This window comes from Pteropus medius, unplaced genomic scaffold, assembly GCF_902729225.1.
Source record: "Pteropus medius unplaced genomic scaffold, Ma_sr-lr_union100, whole genome shotgun sequence".
NCBI classification, from domain to species: Eukaryota; Metazoa; Chordata; class Mammalia; order Chiroptera; family Pteropodidae; genus Pteropus; species Pteropus medius.
The window spans coordinates 7,843,577-7,865,918 of NW_024352785.1; the positions used below are offsets into that span (position 1 = coordinate 7,843,577).

Genomic DNA, 22,342 nt, shown 5'->3' on the forward strand with positions numbered 1-22,342 from the left:
CTTGACCCTGTTCTTCCTGTCTGTTCACTACTCCTATTTCTTATTCATTTTCTATTCTGAGTTCTTTTTCTATGCATTTTAAGGTCTCCCTTATTCTTCAAGCTTCTCTGTATCACTGAACTATATTTGTTCTTCTTTTACCCTTTAATCACTATCAAAACAGTTCAACCTTTTTACTCATATGTACTATTCTTTCTTTCTATTTATCTGTCTATCTATCTACCTACATACCTACCTACCTTCCTCCCGACCTATCTATCTGTAAATATTTTCTAATCTGATTGCCTATTTCCATGCTAAAAACTTCTCCGCAATGATAGATCTTCAAGGTGTCTACCTCAAATCCTTTTACAAATAAGGTATACTGTAAACACTTTTCTTACCATAAACTATGGGTGACCTTAAATACAGCCCAATTAATTATTTAACAGGTTAAAAAAGAATAGTTTGGCATTGTAACACTTATCAATACAATATATCTAAAATTGTACATGGCATGTGTTTTTAAATGTTTTAAAAATACAAAATTAAAAATTCCCAGTAAGACTACTCTTTCATCTACTTTAGAGGTATATTTTGCAGAGAACTCCTGGTAGGCCTATCTGGATGTCTGTTTTGTAATATAGAGCTCTGAGGTGGCTTTTTAAGTTTTTGTTTAACTACTTGAGCAAATTCACAATTCATTTTTGGGATGCATTTTAACTTACCCTTAGATCCATCTCCATGCTGAAGTGGAATGTCTCTCAGAGTAACAATAAATTTAAACCCTTAAAACTCTACAGTGGAATATCAGGTTGACCACTTACCCAGGTGATATATAATATACATCATGAATATTGACACTTAAGATACATCTGAATTCAATGATGAATTGGTAATTATTCAGCATGTTTTTCTACAGACATCCTTGCTAACCATTAACATATTTCTTTAAGATTGGGCATTGGTATCATAGTAATTACAACCTTATAACGAAATTATTTATGTAACTCTTCCTCAGGAGGCTTTAAGCTGTTAAAGAGCAGGAACCATGAACTGTTTATTTTCTCTTAAGATATCAGTGTGTGAAAAGACACTTGGAAACATTGGCACTTCTGCTTTGGAATAAAGTTTATCCAAAACAGTGTTTATTTCCACTCCCCAAAATCACTTATTAGACTTTAGAATACATAATTAGTAAAGTATTAACCACAAAGAAAAGCAAGGTGTGTGTCCTTCAACTAGATCATTTAAGAATTCTTGCAATTTATGCAGTAGTACCATCTAGTGTCAAAAGAGAATACTGCTTTGCTGTTGATTACATAGCATTGATACAAACTATAAAAATATTTTTGTGTATGTGACATTCAGCAAAATAGGTATACAACAGGGAAATGTGAACACAGTGTGTTTGAGAATATTGAGGAAATGTTTTTCTTTTAGGTATAATGGTGGCATTGTGGTTGTGTTTAGAAGGAATCTTTATTTAAGTATATATATTGAAATATTTACAGAAGAAATGATATTATGTCTGAGATTTGTTTTCATAATAAATCTGGGTAGAGGTGGGGAAATGGAGGAAGTGGGTATGAATGTAGATGAAACAAGACCATGAGTTAATAATTATTGAAGCAGGATGTGAGGATACATGGGAGTTTGTTATGTTCTTTATACTTATGTATATGTTTGACATTTTCTGTAATAAAAATTAATAAGGTAAAATAGAGATTTCACAGGATTTCGCTGACCTGGAATCAGATAAATGCAGAAATTATAACTTTCATGTACTGTATTTTTTACTCCAGGGCTAAAACTCAACTTGATTGATTTCAAGTGCTGAGCATAACAACATGATAATTATGGTCATGTAAAGAGATGCGAAGCATTTCAACTAAAAGATGGCATAGTGTAGAAAAAGTTATCTGTAGGCAAATTATTAATGAACCATTTGTATTTTTGTTGTATTTTGACAAAATGAAATGTTTATAAATTGTACTATGAACTGTAAAACCATATACATGTAAAGTATCTTTTCACAGTGTAAGGAAAAAATGAGAAATAAAAATTCAGATTGACATATTCCATAATTTATTTTGGAGATTTAATTATCAAGTGTACCTGTTTTTGGTAATGAATGAATTTGTAACTGTGAAGTACTGAGAAAAACAGAAGTGGGTTAGGTAGCAGCCCTCATGAAATGACAGTTGCTCACTGATAAATATTTTCTATTCACTGATGTTACCATAGCATATTTTGTCTCTAAATGATATTTCTATGATGTTTTTAAAATCTTAAAATGATTTTTAAAATAATGTGTGATTGTATAATGTAATTAATTTTTAAAAAACAAGCTTCTAGAAGCTATAAATTCAAATGAATATTTTATCTTTCAAAATTACATATTAATTTCAAAAGCTGACATTTCTAAAAGCACTTTTTGAAATATTTTATTTGGAATTGTTTTGCCAGTTGTACTGTACTTTCTTTTAAAAACTATGAAATTGAGAATGACTTCTTTTAGGTATATGCATTATGCAGCCCAGGCGATCAGTCCTACTGCAGCAACTATAAAACACTGGTTAACACACAAAAAACATACTTTTAAAGACATTGGAGAACCGTGGAAGCATCAAAGACTGTATTATCTAAAATTCCAAAGAGGAAAGAGCACTTTCTAGATGAGCTGAGATCTCTGGTGATTTTCTTCCCCAGGGATATTTGTTGATTCTGGGTACAGACATAATCATCATTGGAACAGGCAGAAGGACTCCACTAGAGGAAATAAACTATTGGTGGTCTTGACAAACATGTTGGCAGATGTGAAGTGTTGACATTTAGAGGGGCTCTATGGCTAGTTTTCCCAGTGGGACATTGGCCAAGTCTTTGTGGTAAAGGATACTGAGAACGGACTAGGAAGGCAGAATGTTACTAAGTCCTGCTTATATAAAAGAGACACATTACTTTCACAGAACACATCTCCTCCTCAAGACATTTGTTAAATGTTGAACTTTGTGGCATAGGAGGTTAAAGACTTAAGTTCACAACCTTTAAGGGGTAGAACTTTAGGGCTAAGGAGTCAGATACTGCCTGAAAATAAGGCTGAGCTGGAAGGCAAAGTAAAATATCCCATAATCTTGCAATGCTTGAGAGAGACAGAGCTGCTAGAGGGAAGAGACCTGTATTAAACATGATTGGTTTTCCTTTAAAGATAAATGTCAGATTTTGGAGCTGTGTAGACTAAGGACTGAGGAGACAGAATCTTTTAATTTGGATGAGAGACATACTTAAGGAACTTGGCGAATCAAATCAAGAGAGCAATTTAGATGGGAAAGAAATAATGGCATCAAAAGACAGGCAATAAGCATATATAACCTATCTGCTAAATACGTCCGTATACTAGAATATACTTAAATGTGGTATATAAAAGATTGAATAGTTATTAGGGTATTAAATAAAGCAGCCTATTATAATGTGTTGATTTGATGTTATTCATGGTCATGTTGGTACAAGCTTAAGAGACATTAATTATAAATACATAACTGTCAACTGAGCGTCATTGAGGCTTGGCTGTTTTCTGATTATTTTTTTCTTCAAGATTCTTCTACTTATTCTCTCTACTTCCTTTACATTTACCTATGAGTCAGTGAATTTTTCTGAGCATCAGTATTTGTGATAAAGATTGCCTCTGCTCCTTGTATAAATTTGCTGTTCAGTAAATAGTTTGTTCAGGTCTTTGAGTCTCAGTTGATCTGAAAATGAGAATAATCCACCTTGTTGAACAGTTTTAAAAGTTAGAGATAATATATTTTAAGTGTTCCATATAGTATCTTGCAAGGAGAATTGTAGTAGTCACCGTTATCACAGAATATCACTATTATTGTTGGGATTAATTAACAATAGGTAATATATGTAGAGTGCTTCACAGCTTGTGATATGTTTTCAGATCGACCTGAAATAACATTTTTCCTTGGCACTTGTTAAGTGCGAAGACACTTAAAATCATGTCCTCAAGGAATTTTTAAGAATTTCATCATGTTCATATGTTATATTTTTTTTTGACAGGAAGTACTTAAACAACTGCAAGGAAGTATTGAAGATGAAGCTATGACATCTTCTGGACAAATTGATTTATTAGAGCGTCTCAAAGGTAGATTTGTTTTAAAGTATCTTAAAATATTTTTTTAAGTTTTGTTTGTCAACTTTAGGTCTGTGTATTCAAGTATAGCTTCTCTTGATTTGGGTGTTGCTTTAATATCCGTTTTCTTGGTGTAACAGCCTTAACCATTAGAATGTAATAATTAAAGTACAAATATGTAAAAAGTCTATTTGCTTGTTGTTTCTTCAGTTAAACATTTCACTGGCTTTGAATAAACTATTTTAGATCCCTTCTTGATAATTTGCAGCTTAGCTCACTGCTGTTCTGCTAGTTACTAAATAGGCCTTTAATAAGCTCTGTGCCACAGACTGGGCCCATCACCTCATTTGAAGTAGTGTCCTTCTCTGTTGCATCTAGGATAGAAATGCTTTATCTTCTCACATATATAAGCTAATTGTAAGCCATTTTTAGCAGAATTTAAAAAGACTATCTCATTTTATTGCATAAAAATTCCAATGTCAAACAGTAAAGTGCTTAATTATAATTGAAGCCAGGCAGAGAAATTACCTTTGGGTCCCCAGTTGTATTAGACATTCTGTCTTATTTTCCTTTAACATACTTTTTCCCCTTGACTCGAGCAGACTTTAGAGGGAAAGTTTAGCCATTCTGTTTCTAAATAATTATTTATTCGGTCACATATATTTGTGGTTTCTTCTTTTAGAAATTTAGAGTTGTAAGCTTCTGAACCAAGAAGTGTGTCATTTTATACAGTTGATGCTCCAGTACACTGTTCTTTTTTGCAAGCCCTCAGAGAACCAGCCTCATTGAGGATTGGCCATTTTCTGTTTGTGTTTTTTTTCTTTTTTTTCAGGATTCTTTTACTCATTCTCTCTCCTACCTACATATTTACCTAAATTCTGAAGTTGGTGAATTTCTCTGAGTATCAGTATTTGTGATAAGGATTTTCTCTGCTCCCTGCATAAATTGGCTGCTTAGTAGCTGCCAGAATTTAGTACTCCTACAGGCTTTATGTAATACATATAAAATATTTTCAATTATATTATAAAATACATTAAAATTGAGGGCTAAAATATGAACCTAAGATTTCACTTTTAAAACAGCATAGATGTATCAGCAATAGTTTAGACTACTTAAAGCAGTTGTTATATGAAAACTTATCTCTATTTTATTTAGAGCTTAACTTAGATAGCAGTAATTTTCCTGGAGTGAAACTACGGTCAAAAATGTCCCTCCGTTCTTATGGAAGCCGGGAAGGATCTGTATCGAGTCGTTCAGGAGAGTGCAGTCCTGTTCCTATGGGTTCATTTCCAAGAAGAGGGTTTGTAAATGGAAGCAGAGAAAATACCGGTTATTTAGAAGAACTTGAGAAAGAGAGGTAACTTTTTTTCATTAAATAGCAAACATTGACTTACATGCTCCAATTTTTGCTATTATTTTGTCATTTTGTAGTACAAGATACAAATTATGAAGCTTATATGGTGGATGACCACTAATACTCCGAGAGCAGTTTGCATTTATTAACTCAAAGATAATATGTTACTCATGGTCCCTGTACTAAATCTAAAAATGTAAAGGAGGCAATTTCTTGGGATTATAAAACTTTATTTTGTCATTTAAATACTTCAGATGCTTTGTACGGGTACTACAAATGATCACAATCTCTATATCTGGTTAAAATATATAACTGATTTTTAATTGCATTTCTGGTTATCTTTTTAACTAAAGTAGCTATTATATCTGGTATACGGTGACAGTTTCCATTATGGAAGCCTTGTTACAAGTACCATAAATGAAACATTTCTTAATTTACAATTTCAGTGTCAAAAAAACATTGCTTAACCTGTGGAGTGAGTTCTGGTTTCTCACAGTTAATGTATTCTTCTCTTTCTGCAGTTAATATGTAGATGTGTATATATGCATGATCATATTTATAATTATCATTATCAAGAGCTTTGTCAAGTATTTTATGTCTCCTAAAAGATTATAAATTCCTTAATGCATGAATGAAACCATATTATCTTTATATTCCTAAAAGTTCTGTTAGACATTCAAGAAATGTTAACATGTATAAAAGTGTTACATATTAGCTCTGGGACCTAAGTCAAGTAATTAAATTTTGTTTTTTTCTGTAAAATAGGGATATGGTTCCACCCTGTAGAGCTATGAGAATTGCCTGTTAACATATAGAAAATGCCCAGCATATCTCACTGAAAAGCAAAAGACCTTTTACTGCTTTCTCTCTCTGGTTTTAGGGGTGTGTTCACCTAAAATAAGAATAATCACCTGGGCTAGAAGTATTGTTAAACTTTCTTTCATCTCTTAGGTTCATACAACTATTTTGTACCTTGAACCTGGACTATTTCTCTCTGATGGTGTAGGAAATACTATGCTAAAAAATAAGAGGCTAACTAGGGTCCATGATGTCCCATCTTTTTGTCCCCTTGGAGCGCAATTAAGAGGCAAGGGATATATGAGCATGTTGATTTTCCTAGGAACTTTTAGATAAAGTCTTGATTTTATTAAAGGGGAGAGAGAAAGGGCATTTGTGAGTATAGTTCTGATGTATCTAATGACCTCTTGGTTCTCATTATGTTGGAAGGAGAAAACACTATGTTGGAAGGAGAAAAATTGAGTCTTTGCCTACGTTACAGTACTTTTATTTTCCTCTCACACTTGGTTGATAGTTTGGATAGGTCTAGTTTCCAACTCGTTTTCCTCTCATTATCAATGTTTCTGATGAGAAATTTAATACCATTCTGATTCTTATTCCTTTGTAAGCAACCATTTTTCCTCTTTTAAACTTTTAGAATGCTTTGGTGTATCTGTTATCATGCTGGATATTCACTGTGCCCTTGGGATCTAGAAATTTGTTTTCTTCAGCTTTTGATAATTCTGTTATGTTATTCTTTGATGATGTTCTCTCCTCTGTTTTTTCTATTCTTTCTTTCTACACCTCCCTCTGTGTTAACTCTCTCTGTGTCTCTTTTTTTCTCATTTTTCCGTATTGCACAAGACAAGTGCTAGAAAGTAGTCAAACTAGAATTCACACCCAGGTCCATAGCTCTATTACCTTTTGGACCCTCAGTTTTCCAGTTTATAGAATGAGCATAAGATTAGGTACTTCACAGGATGATGTGAGGATTAAATTAGATTTTTTAAAAAGTACTTAGTACTACGTCTTATATAGAGAACATTTAATAAATGTTTATTGTCATGCTAGCTGTTAATTTATTTAACAAATATTTATTAAATACTTAATAGATATATGCCATGCTCTTCAAGGTGACTCCGAGTTAACTAGAAGACTAAGAAGACATGAGATTTACCTAAAGAAACATTTTTTTCTTAGTAATTGTGTACCGAAATATGCTAAGAATTCTGATGAAGAAGCATTTTTAAAGAAAACTATCAATAATCACTAAATAAGTCATTAGTACAGTAAACCCTGAAGACCTTCTGCCTCTGGGTCATTTCTGAGCCTTAAGCACTGTTATGTGAGTTACAAAGTCTACTACTATCATATAACCACTTATTATCATTTCGGCTCAAGACATTGTAACCTTGGCTTTCCCAGAGCATTTCACCACAGTTTGATCTTAAACTTAAAGATAACAACTTGTCCCTGTTCTTCCTAACTTCCCCCTTGCTCCACCGTCGTCATCGCTAACATTAGCCTGTCAACTTAAGCTCTTTTAATACCCAGTTCTTATTTCATAAGCCTATTTATTTATTTCATCATCTATCCTTTCTTTTTCCTACTTTAGTCCTGGTAGGTCTTGCAGGCCCTCACCAGAGAAAGCTGAAAAAATAGAATCAGATCTCATCTTTATGTTCATTTTGGTACCTAGCCTTTGGAAGGGGTTTAGGCTTTCTACAGTACTTTCTCCTGTAATCAGAAACGGGAGGGAAGGAGCAGCTTCTCATTAGTCCACACTCCCCAAGTTGCTGTATCATAAAGGGCTTATCATGAATTCCCTCAGTACTGAGATTACCACATCAAAAGTGAAGGCTGATTTCTTATTTTTTAAATTGCTTCTCAGTAAAGGGATGGGAAATTTCAAAAGAATAGAAACTTTCACATTTCTTACATGCATACATATTTTTCAAGAAGATATGATCAAACAGGATTTTAAAGTAACAGTATCAGAATGGGGAACACATCTCTGTTTATGAGCAAACTCTAGAAGCTATAATAGAAAATATCCATAAATACAACTACAAAAATATCAAAAAATTTTACATGGCAAGACATTATAAACAAAGTTAAAAGACAAGTGATAAACAAATTATATTTGCAACTCATGTAACTGACAAAGTGCTGTCACTGTAAACATAGAAGAGGCCCTACAAATGAGTAAGAAAATCACAGAAAAGAAAATACAAATCATTTTTGAAAAAAATGCTGAATGTCACATACTAAAATAAGTCAAATTAAAACCATAATGGTAGACCATTTTTTGGAGGGAAAAACCCTAGATTTGCAAAAATAAAAATGTTTGATAAAACATTTGCATTGGTGAAGGTAATAGGTGCATATATAGCCTCTAAAATAAGGGCAATAAGTTAAAAATTTATATACCTTAAGAATTAATCTTATATATATTCTTGCACATTTGTGAAATGAGGATGTGTAAAGATATTCAGTGCAGTGTTCTTTCTAATAGCAAAAGATTTTAGAAAGGTCCTTAGTGCCCTCTGAAAAGAACTGATGCTGGTGTATCCCTTCCTGGATTCGTGAATACTATGGAATACTATGAAGCTAGCCAAAAATACATAGAACCTCTATGTTCTGGAATAAAATTACCTCCAAGATGGATTTTTTAGTGAAAAATAAAATATAGGACAACACTTATGCTACTATTTATGTTTAAGAATGCACATATATCCTTGCATTTTATATCCCTGGATATATAAACAAGAAAAAAGTATTAGTGGCAGCTTTGGGAGAAGGAGCCACGTGAAAGGAGATAGATGATATATTTCTTGTACTAAGTGAGTTTTGTCCTGGTACCACTTTTATTTTGCATTTATGTTTATAATGATCAGATGTAAAGTATCTTGATGTAAATCATATTGAGGACACCGTTGATGGGGCTTTTCAGGAATTACATAAATTCATCTTTAAATTTCAAACTAAGAAAAATTCTCTCCCTCAGAATAACTTCTCTTATTACGCAATGACAATACATTTTTTATTATTTTGGCTGCTGAGAAGCTAAATATGTCTGTGTCCAGTGCAGTGGCTTCCTATACTCTGAGCTTATTTTCTGCATAATTACTGCTGTTCTTTACTCCTTTATTATTCTTTTTTTTTCCTTGTTTTAATTTGGAGTTTTGTTATAGTTGTACTTTTTTACTGTAAACCATCATTACATTCTTAAACTGTAAATAAATGTAAAGACAAAGCCTTTTGTGAAATGTAAATATTCTAGTAAGGATGATTACCATCTATTTAGCTGAAAAAATAAAAAACTTTTTTTATACTCAACCTTTAATGATTATAATATTATGTCTCATCTTCAAAAATCCAAAATCAGTGTTTTTTATTTATTCATTATTAATACTTTAGCTTAAAAAGATAACTTTACAATAACAGCTAATAAAAATTGCTGTTATGCACTATATTTGCATTGTGTAAACTTAACTTTTTTAAAAAAACAGGTCATTACTTCTTGCTGATCTTGACAAAGAAGAAAAAGAAAAAGACTGGTATTATGCTCAACTTCAGAATCTTACTAAAAGAATAGACAGTCTTCCTTTAACTGAAAATGTAAGTAACTTGACAATATGACTTACTTTAGAGTTTAATAACTTGAATTTTGGAAATTTCTAAATTATCCATTAAAAATCCAGGATAATTGCATTTACAGTTATTTGTAACTAAATATGTTTTATCCAACTATAAACTTGAATATATAATATTAAATGAATTTTTGTTGATAATGACTCAATATTTTTAAAAAATATTTGCTCAAGCAAATATTTAAGTCTCTAGTTAGGAAAATCTATTGAGTTTGAATCCTAAAGGACTGAGGATTCAACTAGGCAACTGGTTTTTTATTCTGTCTATTGAATTGTCAATCATATTTAGTAGAAGTATTTATTACTATGTCTATTTTTTTAAATATCACAGAAATCATGCCAGTTAGTTTTTGAATAAAAATATCTTTGAAGATAATTCGAGTCCTTTTCCAGTTATAAATAACAATAGCTCCTGGCATGATCATAGAACCTTTTGCAAGTACTAAAATGTGTTTGTTTTACAAAGTATAACTATGTAAATAAAAGAATTTAATCCTATCAGTGTCTCCCTCCCCACCCAGCCTCTCCATGTCAACTATCTTAATTCCTGGGATACCATATATAATTTCAAACAAGACTGTATTTCAACTCTTGTTTATAAATATTTTTTTGTAATTTTTTAAAAAATATATAAAAAATAAGCTATTTAAAATATATCTTCCTCTCTTAGTTTAGATTTTTCATTTCCCGATAGCACTTTTGAGAGAACATAATAAACAAAAACTAAAAACAGGAAGAAGAAAAACCTTTTCCAAAACATGTAATTAGCCAGATTTCCTGGGTGAGCATTGTCTAGCAGGAGCTAGAACTGGAAGCTGAAGTGCACGATGCCCTAGGACAGTCATTCACGGTTTTGAGAGAAAAGAAGATCCCCCTTCCTAACAATGTCCTTAACACCTTCCTGAGAATTAAAGAGACACAAATAGTGAAACAGTTATTGGAGAGTTCTTAACAGACACAAGGTTTAGGAACCCAAGAGGGTTTTGTGGGATTTTTACTCTTATAAACAAAAATACCAAAGCATAATTTTGTTCACTATTCACTTTGGTTATTAAAATATACAAAATTTAGAGACCAACTGTCTGCGTGCATTCAGGTTCAGGAAAGGGCTAAGATATACATGACAAATCAATAGCAATTGGTTAATATTTGAAACAAAATTGTTAAGTTATTCTCTTATGAATTTATTAAATATGTGTATTTAATAGAATATGCAAGACATTATTATGGGTTATTTGGCAACATTAGCCAACTTAAATTGCTTGCATTTCATAAATATTTTTTTAATTTCACAAATTTTGCTTTTAATATTGGGAGGCCTTAAGAATACTTTCATATGGAAATACTTATGAAGATATAGACATTGCTTAAAATATCAAATCGACAACATAATGTGTCATGTTCAACCTTTTTTTGCAAGGGAGTTTGAGAAGTAGAGGACATATGAGTATAGTTAAAACTGGCTAATTGGAAATTAGAAATGACATGTAGACTTTCTTCTAAATTGCAACACATGATTTGGGTATGCCTGTGGGAATATATTCTGCATATAAATGTCATCTGTATATTACAAGGGAAAAGGGTGAGTGAGAGCTTCTCTAAGTTAATTGACAATGCAATTTGGAATCCTTGGGCCTGCAGAATGCTATTCTGAGTCAGACATGTGTCACACACACACAACTTTCTGTTGGGCACGTAGAGCATGAAAAATCTATAGTACTTTCTTATTCCCTTTATGACACATTATAATTTTCCTATTTTATTTAATCATATTTTTAGCCTTTATTACCTCTCAGGGCATGTGTTGATAAGTTTCATTACCTTGTCCTTTTCATCCCTTTGTATGCCTAGCAGTTATCAGTGCCTGGAATTTTAATTAGAGGGTTAATAAATTATTGAATGAATTAACACTTACACTGTGAAGGTGTACTTCTTTGTATTTGTTTCGACTTTCCCTCACTTTTGGATTGTTACCAAAAAGTTTGTGTTGACTTTGTCCTCACAATTGGAGATTATCTGTATTACATAAAAGCTTTCTTATCCCATTTTTTTCATTTTACAAATGGAGAAGTTCTGTCTGGAATGGAGAAGTTAGTCTGCACGTTTATGGTAATCTTTACCTTAAATTCAGGTGTAAACTTAGGGTTGATGGACCTATTTCTTGATTTTTCTATGTTGTCCATATTAATATGCTAGTTTTTAATAATTAAAAATAGTACCTCTTCGGTGGAGAAGAATCATAAAGGTACTAAAGATAACCTTACTGGACCAGTTATGTATTTTAAATGAAATAGTACAATTTAATTAAAGACATTTGTGGCTATGGGGCAATAAAAATGTTTAAGCTCTGCATTTCACATCAGGGACCCAGACTGAGCCTTGCACCTGTAGTCTAAGTTTTAGGACTCTTTGAACTAAAATATGGTTTTCTCATGCACTGTAACATATATTTGCGTATTCATTTTCTTTGTTGATATTTATGTGCTTTTTTTTTTTTTTGCTTTTACTGATAAACACACAAACATGAGATATTAAAATATTATTTGTGGTTTTAGTTTTCTTTACAAACAGATATGACCAGAAGGCAATTGGAATATGAAGCAAGACAAATCAGAGTTGCAATGGAAGAACAACTAGGAACGTGCCAAGATATGGAAAAACGAGCACAGGTAACTGATTTATTATTAAACTAAAACTGGCACCTGCTAAGGAAGAGCTATTAAGATTGGAATTAATTATGGCTTTGTTAACATTGATTAAATTTTTTACTAAAGGTATTTATTAGTCTGTCTTCACTCTGGCACTATTTCAAAATAAGAATAATTTACCATAGCTACTAGGCAACATAACCAGTGTTCACATAATTTGCCTCTACTGTGTTTCATTTTCCTGATACTGTTCATCTCTGCATTGTAAGAGGGAAAAAGAGTTAGATACTTGTCATCTGGGAGCTGAAAGCAAGCTTCAGTTCTCCTTTGAAATGTTTACTTCTTGTAATCTAAGTGTATGTAGTAACATTCAGAATATTTCACTGTTCTTCAAGTTGTACACTAAAAAAAAAGAAGCCCTAGTCTACACCATGCTACCCTGAACAAGCTCGATCCCATCTGATCTCGGAAGCTAAGCAAGGACAGGCCAGGTTAGTACTTGGACGGGAGACCACCTAGGAAGACCAAGTGCTATAGGCATAAAAAATAAAAATAAAAAGGATTGTAAGATGACAAGGTCCTTGCAATCTGTGAGGTCAACCAAGGGTTGCCTCGCCTAAAAAAATTTTTAAAATAATAAAAAATTTTTTAAAAGAAGCCCTCATTCAAAGAAGGGAGGAAGGAAACATGTAAAGAAGACTTTGGGAAAGATGAAGTGAGTTGGATAGAGAACATATTTCTATCTTCAACTAATGTTAAGAAAGAATATTAACCAGCTTTGTTATTTGTTAAGCATTTTCATATATTTCTTGAATTTTAGTTCTTTTATATTTACACAGGCTATTGCTGATGTTTTCAAGCCTTGAAGAGGCTTTGCTGATTGCTTTGTCTGTTTCAAAGCAAGCATGGAGAATTAAAAAAAAAAAAAAACTATTGGGACAAAGTGAGGAAAACATGACTTGAAAGATTTTCTTTAAATAGCAAATAAAAAGAGAACCTACATTCGTATGTGTGATATAACTCCTTTTTCATGTTGTGAAAAATTTATTTCATAGTTTTAAAATCACTAATACAAGACATTTTGCATTCCCAAATTCTTTATCTTTTATGTGGTAGATTCCTAAACATAATAGATATTCTTCTATTTATGCTGGAGTGTGGTGGTAGACTAAGGTGATACTTAAACCCCAGTACCATGATACATTTCATAGTCCATACCTGTTCGTTTTACAGTAAGGCTAGATGCTCAACTAATACATGCATATATTAGTTACATCATAATACATATATATAATATAGTCTTTGTTCTTAATCTCCTCTTGCCTCCATTCCATTCAGATTGTCTTAAATGCCAAAAGGAAACCTTTTAAAAAGACCTTTCAGTAGAAATTATATGTGAATATCTTTCTGATACAGGGGGTTAGAAAGGATTTCTTAAATAAGATATAAGACTAATTATAAAAGATTGATAAATTTTACTGTATTAAAGTTAAGAATTTATCTTCATCAGGGATCTTAAAGAAAAGTAAAAAGATAATCTACAAATTGAGAGAAGATATTTATCACCGTATAACTGACAAAAAATTGAAATCAGGAATATAATGAAGAATTTCCCAAACTATATTATTTTAAATTTAGTATTTGTAACTTTTGGGATTTTCATGGAAACACTTTAAAATGTCAGGCAGATTTCTTTTGTTTGCAGGAAAAAAAAAAACCAGAAATATTAATTTGATTTATATGAATTTGCCTTTTTAGAATATGTACGATATATGGAATATTGTATACAGAAGTTAATTTTTCTGTATCTGTAATGTATTTGATTTTAGAGATCCTTAAGGAACAAAATGATGTAGATGTAAAAATTTCCTGTATAACAAAAATATAGGCAGATGTATTCCAGATAGTTTAATCTATATCCTAGAAGAGAGATTTACTTATTTTTTGACCATTTTGTTCATATATGTGCTGATACAGTCATTTTTATTTTATTCTGCAATACAGTGGTCCTCATTTTTGTAGTTAATGGTCTAAGGAAGTTTTATTCCATATTTTTAGAAATGCAGCATGCATTTATTTATTCTGGAAATAGCCATATGAAGGTTAGGGTTAAAGAAATATAAACAAAGTGAAAGGTAAATAATGGAAATGTTTGTAATGTATATGTATAAGTAATTAATATCCCTTGTGTATAATAAGGGACACCTACAAAGAGTTGAAAGGAAAACAACCAAATTGTAAAATACTCAGAAGACATGAGTAGTTCCATCACAAAATACATGCAGGTGATTAAGAAACAATTGTGATACTTAAACATCACTAATCATCATGGAAATGTAACATTAAACAGGTTGTTTTTATGTTGTTAGTGGTGGGTTTGTTTGTTGGCCCATCAGACTAGCAAAAAAAACCTACATTTTGATGACATGCATTATTGGTAAGAGTATAAAAGTAAGAAGCAATGTTTCCTCTATTGTAAAAATCAACTGATTCATTTGTGGAGGACAAGGTGGCACTATCTGTCAAAATAAAATGCCTGTCCCTTCTGACTTGGTAATTTTATGAGACTTCTAGGAATATGTCCTCAGAAATACTTAGGGCAACAAGAATATAGGTATAGATTCTATGATGATCATTGCTGTATTTGTGAGACATTAACAGAGACAATTCAGTGTTGATCTGTTGGGGAGATATTTAATAAATTATTGAATCACTAGTGTGCAGCTGTTAAGAATAAGGTAATGGGAATAATGGAGTTACATTGGCCAGAGCACTCCTTTCCCTCCTCTCTGCATGGGTGACAGACTCAACGTGTAAAACAGTAATGGCCAGCGATTGGACCTGAAAGTAGATGCTAGGAGGACTTGAGACCATGAGAAAAAATTTGGAATCTCATTTGCAAGGAGGAAAGATGGATAAGAATTCCAAATAAAATAAGAATAGAGTGAAAATTTCTTTAACAAATAAGTATGTATAAGAAGCCAGAAGCAAACTTTACATTAATTTGAGAAAAATAGAGAAATAATTAGGTTATTAACATTGCAGTTATTAATATGGTTGGGGTGCTTGCTGTCACCACTATTAATCAACTTCATTTGGAGGCTCCACTAATGCAGTTAAAAAAATCAAATAATCGGTATGAATACTACACTGTTTTCCATTTAGAAAGGGAGAGACCAGATAAATGTCATTTTCAAGTGATATGATTGCCTAGAAAAGCCCTAGAGAATGAACAAACAAACAAAAATTTTTAACTAATAGAGAATTGAGTATGATAGCTGGAGTTAAGACACATTACAAAAATACATTTTCTCTAGTAGTAATAACTACCAGTTAAAAATGGAAATGTGTTAGGTGGACCTGTTCACAACAACAGGAAACTTTAAAATACCTAAAAAAGATGCATATGGAGAAAAATAAAATTACTAAAGATCCCAAAACATGACCTTAAAAATAGAGAAACCTCAGATTGTAACTAGACTTACCATAGTAATCATTTAATAGTGTATATAAATTTTGAAACTAATATACTGTTATATTTCAGTTCTACCTCAGGTTTTTTAAAAAAGAAACCTAGATGAGATTTTAATATACTAAAATCTCTTTTTAAAATTAATATATAAATATAATACAGTTATAATTATAATCTTAATAATTTCTTGGAACCTAGAAAAGTGACTCTAAAGTTCATAATGTAAGAATTTCCAAAAATATTTAAGAAAAATCAGTGAGTAGGATTTATAATTCATTAAAAATTATTGTAAAGATGTTGCAATAATCAGTGTAATAGCACAGGCATAGACATGTGCAAATGGATCAGAGACTAGAAGAAGATGCGAGAATCTATGGAATCTTTATAGGATAAAAATTACACTATAAATTTGAGGCAAAATAGTAAGTAACTTAGTAATACAACTAGCAACCTACTTGGAAGAAGAGAAATTAAATTAGATTGCTACCTCATATCCATACAGGAAAAAATACAGATTGTTTAAATATCTAAGTGTGAAACATAAATCTAAAATTAATAGAAGAAAATATAGGACAAAAGAGACCTTCCTAAGAATGGAAATCAAAAGCAGTAAAGGGGGAAAAAATTTATTTCATAAAATTGTAAAACATTCATCCTGCAGATAACTCTTGATAAACCAAGGGAAAATATTTGTAACTCATAAAGGGATAAATAGTTGATATCCCTAAAATATAAGAATTCTTAAAAATTCTTATTTATTAAAAAGAAAAAGATAACTTTTTTTAATGTGCAGATACTTAGTCAATTTATTGAAAAGAAAATGCAAATGACCAGTAAAACACAAATGTCTGGTAAACAATTTAGGAAAACTCAAAACAAAATTCACTCTTGCTCATGTCTATGTGAAGTTTAGTCTCCAGCTACTAACAGTTTGATTATTTAATTACTCTTATTGATATATTTGGGTACCTATAATGGTGGTCCCTACTCTCTTCTAGGCATGTAACAAAGGTTGGAAAAAATGTCCAGTTAATAGAGCTTACTTCTGGGGGGTGAGGATTGGTAGGGTGAAGGTTACTTACACTTCTCTATTGCCATAATTTTTACAATTATATGAATGATATAGTTTAATATAGTTCATCTCTTTCCTGGTTGATGGAAATTTAAGTCATTTATAATTTTTCATTGTTAAAACAACTCTAATAAACATACTATTCATATCTTATAAACAGGTGCAAGAGTTTCTCTACGTCAAGAATCAGAAATCTTTTTAAGGGCCAGATAGCAAATATTTTAGACATTGTGGTCCTTATAGACTCTGTCACAACTAGTCACCTCTCCCATTGTAGCAAGAAACCAACCACAGGTGACTATATATAAGCAAATTAGCATGGCTGTGTGTCAATAAAACTTAATGTACAAAAATGGTTGTCCAGCAGGCCCTAATTTGCTGACTTCTGCTCTAGGGTGTATACCTGTAAGCATAATTGCTGGCCATTAAGTATGAGTGTTCTGAACTAATGTTTGCCAAATTGCACTCAAAACGACTTACTGATTTACATTTCCACTTGTAATATGTGAGAATTCTGGTTTCTAATGCATGTCTCCAACACTTGTGAGTTGGACTTTATAATTAACCATTGGGCAGTGAAACATCATCTTGTCATTTAGTTTATACCTCCTTGAATACTACTGAAGCTGAATATCTTCATGTATTTATTAGACTTTTGGATTTTCTATTAATGTGTTTGCCCATTTTCTATTGTTAAATGTCTTATATTTGAGAGATATTTTAGTATCTTCATGATAGCAATCTGTTATAGATAAAATACATCACCATCCTTTCCCTCCAAATCTGTTACCTATTTTACCTTTGTGATAAAAATTAGTTTTTGTTGTAAAGCTAAATTCATTATATTGCTATATTCATGCTTTCTTTGATCTATTTATATATCTTATCCTATCCTGAAGTCATAAAGTTACCCTCCTATTGTTTCTAATAGTTTTAATATTTTGTTTTTACAGTTCTTTAATCTCAAATTTGCTATTATGTATGTTTTGGAGGTAGGGATCTAATTTTATATATACATATACACACATTTTAAAATATTTGTACATATAATTTAAAATATTTAATATAAATCAGTATATCATTAATTTAATTAATATTAATATTTGCTGATGATACAATCTAAAATATTAAAATGTAGTGCTGCTCGTGATTACTGATATATAATATATATTATGTATACACATATACGTACATACAGATACATGCATATTTATGTTGTTAACTAAATTTCTCATTTATTGGATACTCCACTATTTTGCCATTGATTAGTAATGCTATCTCTGACATATGCTAAATTGATATTTTCTAGATATTTCTGGACTCTGTTCCATTTATCTATTTTAGTTTCTCTATGCCTGCACTGATACCGCATTTATTTTATTTGTTCTTGTTTTATAAATCTTGGTACCTGGGAGCGTGAGTCCTTATTTTTCTTTGTAAAAGTGTAGTTATATTCTGTTTCATTACTCTTCCATTTGAAATTTCATATCAGCTTGTCTAATTCAAAGAAAGCCTTTTGGTCTTTTTATCAGAATTACACTGAATTTATAGATTAATTTGAGGAGAACTTACATTTTTACAATATTGACTCTTCTTGGTTGAAAGAATAGACTTGAGCCAGACCTGGCTTCTAATCCCAAACCTTTTACTTACCAGCACTGCGATCTTGCATGAACTCTTCTCTCTGCCTCATTTTTCTCATTGGTAAAATACAGATAATGATTAATTGTAAAATGTGGGATTAAATGAGTTAGTACTTGTAACAGCACTGAGAATCTGGCACATGATAAAACACTCAGTAAATATTATGTATTGTTATGAAATTTATATCTCTATTCATTTGTCTTATTTTATGTCCTTCAATGTAGTTTTATAATATTCTTCATAAAGCTATTATACATCTTTTTTTTTTAAGATTTATTCCTAGGTATATTTTCTGTTGCTATTGTGAATGAAATTTTCTTTAATTATATTACTAAATTACATTTAAGTATAAGTATCCAGTAATTATCCTGAATTCTTTTATTAGATTGTCTCAATAGTTTAAGAATTTCTTTAATTTTTCCATATAAACTGTCATATTGTTTGCAAATAATAACAATTTTATCTTTTCCATAATTTTGATTTTTCTTTGTATTATGTAAGAACTCTAATACATCTGTGAATAAGAAGCAGTGGTATTGGTCTTGTCTTGACTTTAAGGGAATTCTTCAGTAATTTCACTGTTAAGTTTGTTGTTTACTTGAGATTTTTAATAGATACACTTTTTCAAATTCATTTACTTTCTAGTCCTAATTTGTCGAGAGTTATCCTAAATTATTGAACTGTATTACTATAATTTTTTAAAACCTATTTTTCGGAAGTCATACGAGCTCTATGTTTCTGAACGTTAAGCATTTTTTATTAAACATAATTTTATAAATACTCAACCTTGTCATATAGAAAAAGAAATACTACTGGCTTCTTCTATTTTTTTGTTGAGAAACAAGCACAAGGATTGTCAAATGATATATCATCCACCTCAGTGGACATCAAGACTTAGACTTGACCTCGGGATTTAGTGACATATTGGCAATACATAAATGTAGTATCATGGAGAGGAATATTAGATATCGTTTCCTATTTTCACTCTCCAAATAGTAAAATATTTAATTTAGGACATTATTGGTGGAGGAGTCCTAGTTATATAGAGAAAGGAGAAACCAGTTAAAAACAAGGCCAGTAATTTTCTGTAGTTTGGTTGTTTCTGTAAAGCCAGGCCAGGAAATATTTACCTTGTGGTTGTGGAAGTAATCATTCATCTTTGTAATATCTTTAGAAAGCTACCAAAAGTACAGTACAGGCATTTCTTATTCAGCATATTTTTATCATGTAAATGGACATGGTAAGATTTATTAATTAGAGAATATTATTTACCTTAAGTTCACTATTTTCAGAACCATGATAGAGAATCAGCATAGTTACAGTGTTACAAAGGAAGAGAGGAAGGGAGAGAGAGAGGAAGGAAGAAAGGATTTTTTGTGTGTGTGTGAGCACAACTTCTTCGAGCTTTTCTGTGTTTATTATAACGTTGGGTAATAGTAATGAGCATTTTTACTATGGTGGTAAAAATAAGGAAGACATTGTATTTAAGGAAAACTAGATATGATCAAAGATAAATTTTGTATATAAGTTTTATAATTGTATATACTTAAAGCTATTTGTTACAGTCCTTTTATTATTTATTGACTGGAGTGTACATGCTCAGTAATCTTGTATTAACGGTGCGCATAATCAAAAACAAGTTTGGAAACAACTCAGTCTAGCTTCTAACATTTTCCCCCATTGAAACAATTACTCTTATATAGTTTTTGTTACCTTAGTAGTAGGATGCCAACTATAGAATTATTGCAGAAAATGATACCACATTGACAGTACTTGTTTTTAACAGCTGTGTATTTGATCATAAAGCTAATTAAAAATAATTCCACTTGACAAGGTTTTTATATATAAGTGATTTGATTTTTCCCACTTCCAGTAGTATTTATAAAAATTAAAGCAAAATCTAGCTTTTTCTAAAAGCACTGTTTTCATGTTTCTCTTCTACATTATTCATTCTGTAGTTACTGTTTCCTGTTCACTTGATGGTCACTATCAGGATAGTGGGTAAGCAAAAGCTGTACCATCATTGCGAGCCCAGTGTTGGAAATAAAAGTAATGTTTAGCTGCAGTTGGTATTTGGAAAAGCTAAACCTGAAAGTACTACTGATTTGTAATACAAATAACTTTAAGGAAGGTTAATGCTACTGTTTAAACCTGATGTTTATTAAAACAAATCAAATACTCTTTCCCTTTACAGACATACCATGCTCTGTATAAATTCATTACATTATATTGACTTCTGGATTAAAATAAAAGATTAAAGTCAGGTGTAATTTTTTCTTTGTTAAAATGTGTTTTGAGAATAACTTTTAAATACCAATTTTCATACTATATGCATCATGCAATTTGATATGTGACTTGTATTTGTAAAGTTAGATATATTAAAAACTCAAACTGATCCCAGTGTCATTAGTGTGTGAATATATATACATATCTAACTTCTTATAAAATAATGGTTTGACATAACCCTTAGCCGTTAAGTGGTAGCCATAGTAGAATTATTTACACCAGTGTTTTTAAGAAAAATAGACCTAATTTAGTCGCTTATTTCATTTTAGCGAAGAGTAACCAGAATTCAACAAATAGAGAAGGACATACTTCGAATACGACAGCTTTTACAGTCCCAAGCAACAGAAGCAGAGGTTAGTAAATTGTTTTTCTTGTTTACAGGTATAAATATAGGTAGTTATTCTAAGGAAAGAAAATATGTATAATTAATGTGGCATCATTGAAATATAAATGTTTTTCTAGAAAATTAAGATACTTTGTAAAGATTTTTTTCATAAAATTAAATTATCAAAAACATTGACTTTGATTTCTTCGTAACTTGTAGGCAATTAAAGTTTATAGAGCCATAAATACAGATACCTTTCTTCATTTATCAATTTACATATAATCAGAACTAACGTAATTTGGGCATTATGTATATAATCCATAGTAAAAATTGATTATACACATTTTTCTTTGTTTACTCCACAAACCTCATTAAAATAACAGTAAAAGAATGAAATGAAAAAGACACAAAGACCAGAAGAGGTGACATCAATAAAGTTTGGGGAGCTGGAAAGCAGATAGACAAATGTACTAGGCTAGCATATGGTAGAGAGTTAACTCCCAAGTCAACAAGAAGGAAGTTATGAAGCAACTCGTTTCATACTGTGGTATCCTAAAAAGTTCCAGAATTGGTTACATTACGTACCTCCGTATATGAGGATTAAAAAAGGGGCCTAAAAGCAGGAGGATGATTGAAAATTTGTTAAGAACCAGGTGGAGCCCCCAGAACCCCTCTTCAGCTCTGCGTTGCTGGGTGCCTGCTGTCTTCCATCCCAGCAAAAGATGAGAGAGTTATTCACATAGTGATATAAAGTAGTAAGCCAAGTGTAATTCAAGGTAGGGGTACCATACTAAAAACTAAATTAAGTGAATGTTTACTTATTGAATGCCGAAACCCTCACTGGTATCCAGGCTTATAATACAGGCAAGTTTCTAGAAACAGATTCTCTAAGAAATGTGACTAACCCAAGAAAAAAAGACCTAAAGATACGACATTGGAGAATTCCCCAAGAATCGACCTAGCTGGACCACTCTACAGGATAGCTATAGTTGATAAA

The 22,342-nt window shown here is 31.3% G+C and overlaps 1 protein-coding gene and 1 pseudogene across 16 annotated transcripts in view; both read left to right on the plus strand.

Annotated features, from left to right (window-relative positions):
- The window catches only part of APC (APC regulator of Wnt signaling pathway), a 223,011-nt gene that overhangs the window by 153,835 nt on the left and 46,834 nt on the right, over positions 1-22,342 (plus strand). For 15 of the 16 annotated variants that reach the window (XM_039848445.1, XM_039848448.1, XM_039848446.1 and 12 more), the window contains 5 exons: positions 4,042-4,126; positions 5,270-5,471; positions 9,758-9,866; positions 12,454-12,567; positions 21,290-21,373. In XM_039848445.1, the coding sequence (XP_039704379.1) occupies positions 4,042-4,126; positions 5,270-5,471; positions 9,758-9,866; positions 12,454-12,567; positions 21,290-21,373 (594 nt within the window). The remainder of the gene's footprint in view (positions 1-4,041; positions 4,127-5,269; positions 5,472-9,757; positions 9,867-12,453; positions 12,568-21,289; positions 21,374-22,342) is intronic. The other variant, XM_039848456.1, reaches the window with a different exon arrangement.
- Positions 12,969-13,086, plus strand: LOC120591020 (uncharacterized; annotated as a pseudogene).